At 33.4% G+C, this 7,601-nt stretch overlaps 1 protein-coding gene across 2 annotated transcripts; it reads left to right on the top strand.

Moving 5' to 3' along the window:
• The first annotated feature begins 261 nt into the window (after positions 1 to 261).
• Positions 262 to 7,242, top strand: LOC141397586 (FAM172 family protein homolog CG10038). Of its 2 annotated transcripts, XR_012411444.1 has the most exons (8): positions 262 to 396; positions 449 to 554; positions 629 to 744; positions 822 to 1,009; positions 2,904 to 3,162; positions 3,223 to 3,557; positions 5,027 to 5,194; positions 5,854 to 7,242. XR_012411444.1 is itself a non-coding variant. In XM_073974038.1 (7 exons), exons 1-7 carry the CDS (start codon positions 337 to 339, stop codon positions 6,095 to 6,097), a joined length of 1,044 nt encoding a protein of 347 aa, XP_073830139.1. In that variant the 5' UTR covers positions 263 to 336; the 3' UTR covers positions 6,098 to 7,242. The 2 variants fall into 2 exon arrangements, 1 of the variants encoding a protein (XP_073830139.1); XM_073974038.1 differs by lacking the exon at positions 5,027 to 5,194 and having other exon boundaries at positions 263 to 396; positions 3,223 to 3,412; positions 5,973 to 7,242.
• Positions 7,243 to 7,601: the final 359 nt, after the last annotated feature.

Here is a 7,601-nt window from a genome sequence, read left to right as displayed (position 1 = left end):
AATGGAATTGACAGTCGAAATCGAGTGGATTTCGTAAATGTAAACCAAGCATTAACTAATGTTGACGTTTTTCAGGAAAAACAAGGGTTCTATAGATTGTTTTCATTTAAATCTACCTCTTTACTTATACCATGACTACCATGGTATGGATGGATTTTGGTTTGCATCTTTGCTATTGTCTGCTTAAAATTGTCTGGTGTAAATGCTGTGTTATAAACTTTAGTTTTAACGTGATACGTTATTTACGTTTCTACTAATTATGATACTCAGCGGGCCGAGTTACCTTATCACACAAAAATGCCTATTTATGCTTTTTGAAAGATAACAACAAACCAAATGTCAAAGTTCCTTAGAAATTTATTCAAATCCTTGCTTTTGACATCGAGGACATCGAAGGTAAACAAATTTCCTTTTATAAATAAATAAAATACTTATAAAAAACAACTAGAAAACAATGTCTGCCGATATGAGTTCTTCGGGATCAACAAGTCCAACATCAAAAAGTGGCCAGGCTTTGCAAAAATTAAAGGAATTTGGTTATGCTTTCAATTCTGGTAAGTGCGGCAGAAAAGAGAAGGACATCGTTGAAAGATAATTGCTGTAATTGGATTTTACCACCCACATTTAGCTGGACAATTACGTAAAATTGATAAAACTACTGGAGAATTGACTGATGAGCCATTCGAGTTTGATGTTTATAAGGATCATGCTAAAAATCAAGCCCACTATGAGAAATTGGCTGATGTAAGTTGGATAATGTATGCCAATTGTTGCTTTAATGTATTTTGTTTCTATTTTTTATTTGATTTTTTCTTGTTTAGCAAATACCTGAAATTGTTTATGATTTGTTGGAACAGAATGGTTTGTCACGAACATACATTCCGGAACAAGTGCCAGCCGAAGAGGCGACATTTTTCTTTACCAAGCCAGAACAATTGGATAAACCGAAAAAACTAATGGTCATTATTCATGGTAGTGGTTATGTTCGCGCCGGCCAATGGGCTAGAAGGTGAGAATGTCTGTGAGTGGGTGTTCGTTCGTCTTGTTGGTTTTGTGCCTTTTTAACTTCTTCTTGATGATTGGACATTTTGGCAGAATATATTATTGCTACTTGTATTTACATAAATTTGTACATATCCTTACACTCACCCATTTTCACCGTGTATGTTCGTGCTTATCTTTGTCATGCCCAACATTTTATATTCGATACGCATCATGAGCTTGGCAAGGGAGGAATGGAGACCATGTTTTTCAGAATATTGTCTAAATATGAAAGTGACTGACCAGAAGCTATTGAAGATTACCTACTGAAGACCAACTGTAAACTTCTATTAACATATTGTATGTATTTCGTGGGAGCATTTTCCTGATTAATATTGCTGTCTCTTATAGTGGTTTTGAAGAAAATTTCCAATGTTCTTTTGATATCGATAAAAACAAAAAAAAAATTGCATTAGTTCACGGATCATTTGTACATGTTTAAAGAAGATGTCGAAGATGTCCGGCTAAGTACAAAATCACAGTCAAACACGTGTTTCGTTTCACGGCAGCTATAATATATGGCGTCACCTTTATGTGTGTTGTGACGCCCTTCTGGTTCCAATGGACGTCCTGTCGGATGGTAATATCAGCCTTATTTTTCCCAAGTTGATCCGATTGTACAGAAATTTTATTTGCGGATTCGCAGATGATTCAAATTCAAAATTTAGCTGGATTCGTCAGTAATAAGTAGGATCCTCTGTCCAATTATTCATTTTTATTCACTACGATGGTATATACCCTTTGATAGTATAAAAGTGTGCACATCGTAACATGTAGTGCAAACTTAGATTAGGTTCGAAGATGCCATATCGGACCACTCCTTCGGGTACCTCCCCCACAACAAAATTCCACATAAGGGCAGTTTAAGGACATCACTTTGATAGTTTTGAAAACGTTTGTAGCAAACTTTTCGAGGGCAAGTCCATACTTCCTGAGATAATGGCCCAAATCGCTAAAGACCCTGCTGGCTCCTACTTAATTGGCTGATGAGCAGGATTACTTACGAATTGACCAATTCGGACCAAACTTTTTTCATTGAAAAATTTCTTCCAAACGTACTTCAACTTCCAAGCAGGTTTATATCGGATAATACCTTCGGGTAGGGACTGTTCGTGAGTTGTTTTGAAAATTTTACAAAGGTTTTTCGTGGACAAGTCTATGCTTGATATAATGGTAAAAAGAGCTCTAAAAATCTCTAAGTGGACCAACTAAAATGGCTGTAGGTCACGATTACTATCGAAAGAAGTCACTGATATTGATTCAATCATTGCACATTCTAATATTTCTCTTTAACTTTAATCATGTTAGAAGACGGACTATCTGTCGGGCTATATCGGTCCACTACTTCGGATACCTTCAACACAATGTTGCAATAATGTTCCCAAAACTTCGGTTGTTTTGAAATTTTTACTGCAGGCGGCCTTCGTGACCCTTATTACAGCGATGAAATTTTCTCAGGGTCATATCCATACTTCCTGAGGTAGCTCCCCCATTACTGTAAGCTCGGACCGAACCTCGTCATTTCCTTTCTTCGACCATTCTCCACTAAACTTTATATGCGTATACTTTATATGGGGGTTATTCTGATCTAAAATTCGCCCTGAGTTTTGTCCTTCCGCCGTTTCAACATAAAGGTGAACGTAAGAAAAGTCACGGGGAATTTACGTTCAGGATAACCCCCAAATATCTACAAAACTATACTGCTACGGGGCGTTGAAAAGATATTCAACAAATTTTGAAACAGATTACACTAATCTTCTAGCAGCGGACACCATCGATCTTACTGTAGTGATATTTATTATTGAAAACGATTCGGTAATGCATAGTTCACTAACAAATACTCCCTTCTTCCTTTGTACAAGCTTGATTATTAACAACTCTCTCGATCATGGAACCCAAATACCCTATATAAAACGTGCTCAGGAATTGGGTTATGATATATTGGTTACCAATACCAATGATAATTATCGTATTGTTGATGGTAAACGTAAACCAATACAGGGTTTGAGTTCGGCTACATCACATGCTGCTCATGTTTGGGAGAAATATGTTATGGAATGCGAACCAGAAGCCGTTGCTATTGTGGCTCACAGTGCTGGTGGTGGTGTTACATTGGATTTGGTAAGAATTATAATTCAAAATGTCTAAAAGAAGTAATTGTTAATTTGTTTCACTTTACAGGCTAGACGTTTTCCGGAATTTTTTGCAAATAAAGTATTTGCCATTGCCCTAACAGATTCGGCTCATTTTGGTGTAGGTGGTGATATCCGAAAGATTATTGGTGGCAAAACTTGTAATTGGGTATCGAGCAGTGAACCTTTGGATACGGAAATTAAAACATCAAATGATTGTATTAAAATGGTTTCAGCAGGTATTTTTATGTAAAAGCTGATTTGTAAAATTCTAAAGGTCCGTTTCCCTTAGACGATTCAAATCAAAATTAGTTCGAATTTCTAAACATTTTCTGCTATATTTGATTTTTATACCCTACACCACTATGTGGTAAGGGGTATTATGTGTTAGTGCATTTGTATGTAACATACAAAAGGAAGCGAGATAGACCCATAGTTCCTTCTAGGGATATACATAGAATCACTTTCTGAGTCGATTTATACATGTCCGTCCGTCCGCAACATACAGGTCGCATTTTATTTATTTATTTATTTTATTTCTTCATTTTGTAATGATAAGCCTGAGGGCCAATAACTTATTACAATATGCATAGCTTTGAAAATATACAGTTGTATTGGTATAAATATATATGAAAAATCTAAATTAATAATCTAAATTAAGACTAAAAAGTAATATATGGAAAATAACTCCCAGGAGAGAACTACTCCTAACAAAAAAAAAAAAAAAAAAAAATATTTGTTGACCGATTTCGCTGAAAATTGGGGAATACAATTTTTTTAGCCGTCGGAAGATCAAGTTCGAAGATGGGCTATATCGGTCCAAGTTTTGGTATAGCCCCCATATAACGGTACCTACCGATTTAAGGTATTTTAAGGATCTTAGCCGCATTTGTTGCCCAAACCAGCTGAAATTTTACATTTGAGGTTCCCAATGGCCGCGAAATTGCTCCACTAAAAATTGTCAAGATAGGTCCACGGTTCGGTATAGTCCCCATATAACGATACCTCCCGATTTAAGGTATTTTATGGATCTTAGCCACATTTTTTGCCCAAACTAGCTGAAATTTTACATTTGAGGTTCTCAATGGCCGCGAAATTGCTCCACTAAAAATTGTCAAAATAGGTCCACGGTTCGGTAGAGTCCCCATATAACGATACCTCCCGATTTAAGGTATTTTAGGGATCTTAGCCACATTTTTTGCTTGAACTAGCTGAAATTTTACATATGTGGTTCCCAGTGGCCACGAAATTTCGCCACTTAAATTGAGCCAAATTATATCGAAATCGGTTCAGATTTGGATATAGCTCCCATATGTTCGCCCGATTTCACGTATTTGCTGCACCAAACACGCTATATACGTCCGATTTTGATGAAATTTGGAATGTTTGACTGAATTCGGTCTAGAAATAAGTGTGCCAAATTATATCGAAATCGGTTCCGATTTGGATATAGCTCCCATATATATTTTCGGCCGATTTCACGTATTTTCTGTACCAAACACGCTATATATTTCCGATTTCGATGAAATTTGAAATGTGTGACCGAATTCAGTCTAGAAATAAATGTGCCAAATTATATCGAAATCGGTTCAGATTTGGATATAGCACCCATATATATTTTCGGCCGATTTCGTGTATTTTCAGCTCCAAACACGATATATAAGTCCGATTTCAATGATATTTGGAAATAAATGTGCCAAATTATATCAAAATCGGTTAAGATCTGGATATAGCTCCGATTTATATTTTACATATTCACAGTGGTGTAGGGTATTATATAGTCGGCCCCGCCCGACTTTGATCCTTTCCTTACTGGTTTTTTAATTAATTAACAAGAGCATGTTATTACCAAGCGAGCGAATTTTGATTTCGAATCGTGTTAGAGAAACATGCCATAGGTGTTTACAGGTTGGGGTTTTTTTATTTTCACTATTCCACTCTAATATAAATGAACAGAGGTGAACCAAAAATGGAGATATTAATTCGAAAATAATATAAAATAATAGCGGTATTCACTCATTGTGGTAAAGTGGCATTCTAGATTTTGTACATATTGTTAATATTGTAGTTATACAACTGTTTACAATACAACAACAACGAAACGAACAATGAAAGTTTAATTTACTACAGGGTTGTTAATTTACTCGACCTAAAAGTATTCTAAACATTGCACTGAACCTTTACTTAGAACATCTGATTGTTTTTTGGCGCCACTTTGTTGTGAGTTTTATTTTATGTCGTAGTTTTGTTTTGTGGTAGAAAAATAGGAAAAATAACAAGAATAAAAGAATGGAGGCCAAGAAAAAACAAATTTTTATGAAAAAAGTGTAATAAAACTGAAACTAAATGATAGACTGACGGTGATGTTAAGATGTTTGGATTTATTTACAATATTCACAAAAAATAAGTTCACGCTTCGCTGTAAAAACCCTAGTACATATGTAAGATTTGTAAATCTACCACCATGAGTGAATACCGCTAATATAAACCAATTATTGTTACTCATAAAAACAATTAAACATATTTATAAATAGTCCGAGATATTGATGACCTCTTTCACTAAGACGATTCGAATTCAAATTCTTTCAAACAATTACCAAACTTCTGTTCTCTTTCAAAAATATTTCTATTCTTTTTGTTTTCAATCAAATAACAATTTTCTACAATAACAAGAGCTTAGTAGTAATTCGAACGAATTTGAATTCAAATAGTCTAAGGGAAACAGACCTTGAAAGTAAAACAAAAAAATTGATATGTCGAACATTGCTAACTAAAATATTTAATTTCTTATATTTCCAGGTCACGCCAAACACGAGTGGACCTCATATTCGGCATTCGAATCGGTTTTCAAATTTATCGAAGATAAATATGCAGAATTTAGCGGTGAACAAAAATGCAAAAAACAAAAATTGGAGGAGGAATAAAAATATTTCTAAGATTTTATAATGAGGAGACATTTTTATCAAAGAGTTTTAAAAATATTTTTAATGTTGAATTACAGGAATAATTATGTTTGTACTATGTATGTTAATGCTCGTTTACAAAACCAAAAAAAAGACAAACCATTTGTAAAATTTGAAAACAAAAAACAAAATTGTAAATTAATTCAACTGCCGTATACAAAATAATTTAGAGAAAGCTTAACTTTCCAAACACTCAAAGCATTGCAGGTTTTAAAAGAAATTAAAAACAATAAGCTAAAAAATAATAAGAAGAATATGTATACACGCATGCACAGCATAAGCAGGCACAATAATTTGAAGGTAAATCAAAAAAAAAAAAAAAAAAAACTTTGGTGTACCAATGGTACACCTCAATCTCAAATATAGACTAAAATATTAATGTTATAAATTGGCAAATAAAAATGTGTTTTACAAATATTTTTAATCCCTCTGTTTGATCAAGTTTCATGTGTAGTAAAACACGTTCCTTCTACAGTTAAAATAATTCATTGTCTTATAATTAATGTTCTATATTTTCCCAGAACAGAGTACATTAATGAAGAAAAATTTGTAATTCGTTTAAGAAGACTAATTGGGGGTTATTCTGATCGATATTTCCGTGTGCGGTTTGTCTTTCCTCCATTTCAACTTAAAGGAGAATGTGACAAAACCCACGGCGAATTTACGTTCAAAATAAACCCCATTATAATTTTTTATTTTTTTTTCGCAAAAAAAATCTCATTTACATTTTTTGTATTTAAATGAAAAACGAAACTCAATTGTTGACCAAAAATCATCACAAAGATTTTTTATATAATTACATTGATTTTGCTTTAAATGATTTCTAAATTATTAAATAAAAATTAACCTTTGTAATTGTTTTGGCTTTGGTATAAATTTGATAGCTAAAATTTCGTTCTAAATCTGTTCCAACAAAAGGTAAACTGTAATTTTAAATGGAAAACTAACAAAAATAAATACAAAACTTTGTGAACATTCAAAGTCTATACTATAGACAGTCAAATTAAAAACGAAACCCCAATTATGTATGTATATGTTGTAAAATTCCACATTTAAATGGAACAAAAATATCAAATAATAAAATATTTTGAATAATGCAAGCTCAATTATGTTGGTTAATTTAATTGGGTCTATTTTTATATGTTTGTTTGTCTTTCCGTTTGTAACGTATTGAAATAATTATTTGTGACAGTATAAAGTATATATTCTTGATCAGGGTAAAATTCTGAGTCGATCTATGTCTGTTGTAATCATTCTAGCATCCACAAAACATTTTGGAAAGATGCGTCTTTTGTTGCAGGCAGGTCAAGTTCGAAGATGGGCAATATCGGTCCACCTTTTGGTATAGCCGTCATATAACGGTACCCCCTTGATATCAGATATTTTGACGTTTTTAGCTAAATTTTCACACCGAAGTAGCTATAATTTGAAATTTAGAAACTTATCTACCAAAAATTGTGGAGAA

Source organism: Musca autumnalis, unplaced genomic scaffold, assembly GCF_047663935.1.
Source record: "Musca autumnalis isolate F117 unplaced genomic scaffold, ASM4766393v1 scaffold_1, whole genome shotgun sequence".
In the NCBI taxonomy this organism is placed as follows: Eukaryota; Metazoa; Arthropoda; class Insecta; order Diptera; family Muscidae; genus Musca; species Musca autumnalis.
This window is presented reverse-complemented; position numbering and strand designations above follow the sequence as displayed.

Bases quoted from the DNA above. Each gene is read 5' to 3' on its own strand.
- LOC141397586 (XM_073974038.1), top strand. From the start codon at position 337: ATGTCAAAGTTCCTTAGAAATTTATTCAAATCCTTGCTTTTGACATCG. The intron at 555-628 runs GTAAGTGCGGCA...ACCCACATTTAG, and splicing joins TGGTTATGCTTTCAATTCTG to CTGGACAATTACGTAAAATT. The intron at 3,163-3,222 runs GTAAGAATTATA...TTCACTTTACAG, and splicing joins GTGGTGTTACATTGGATTTG to GCTAGACGTTTTCCGGAATT.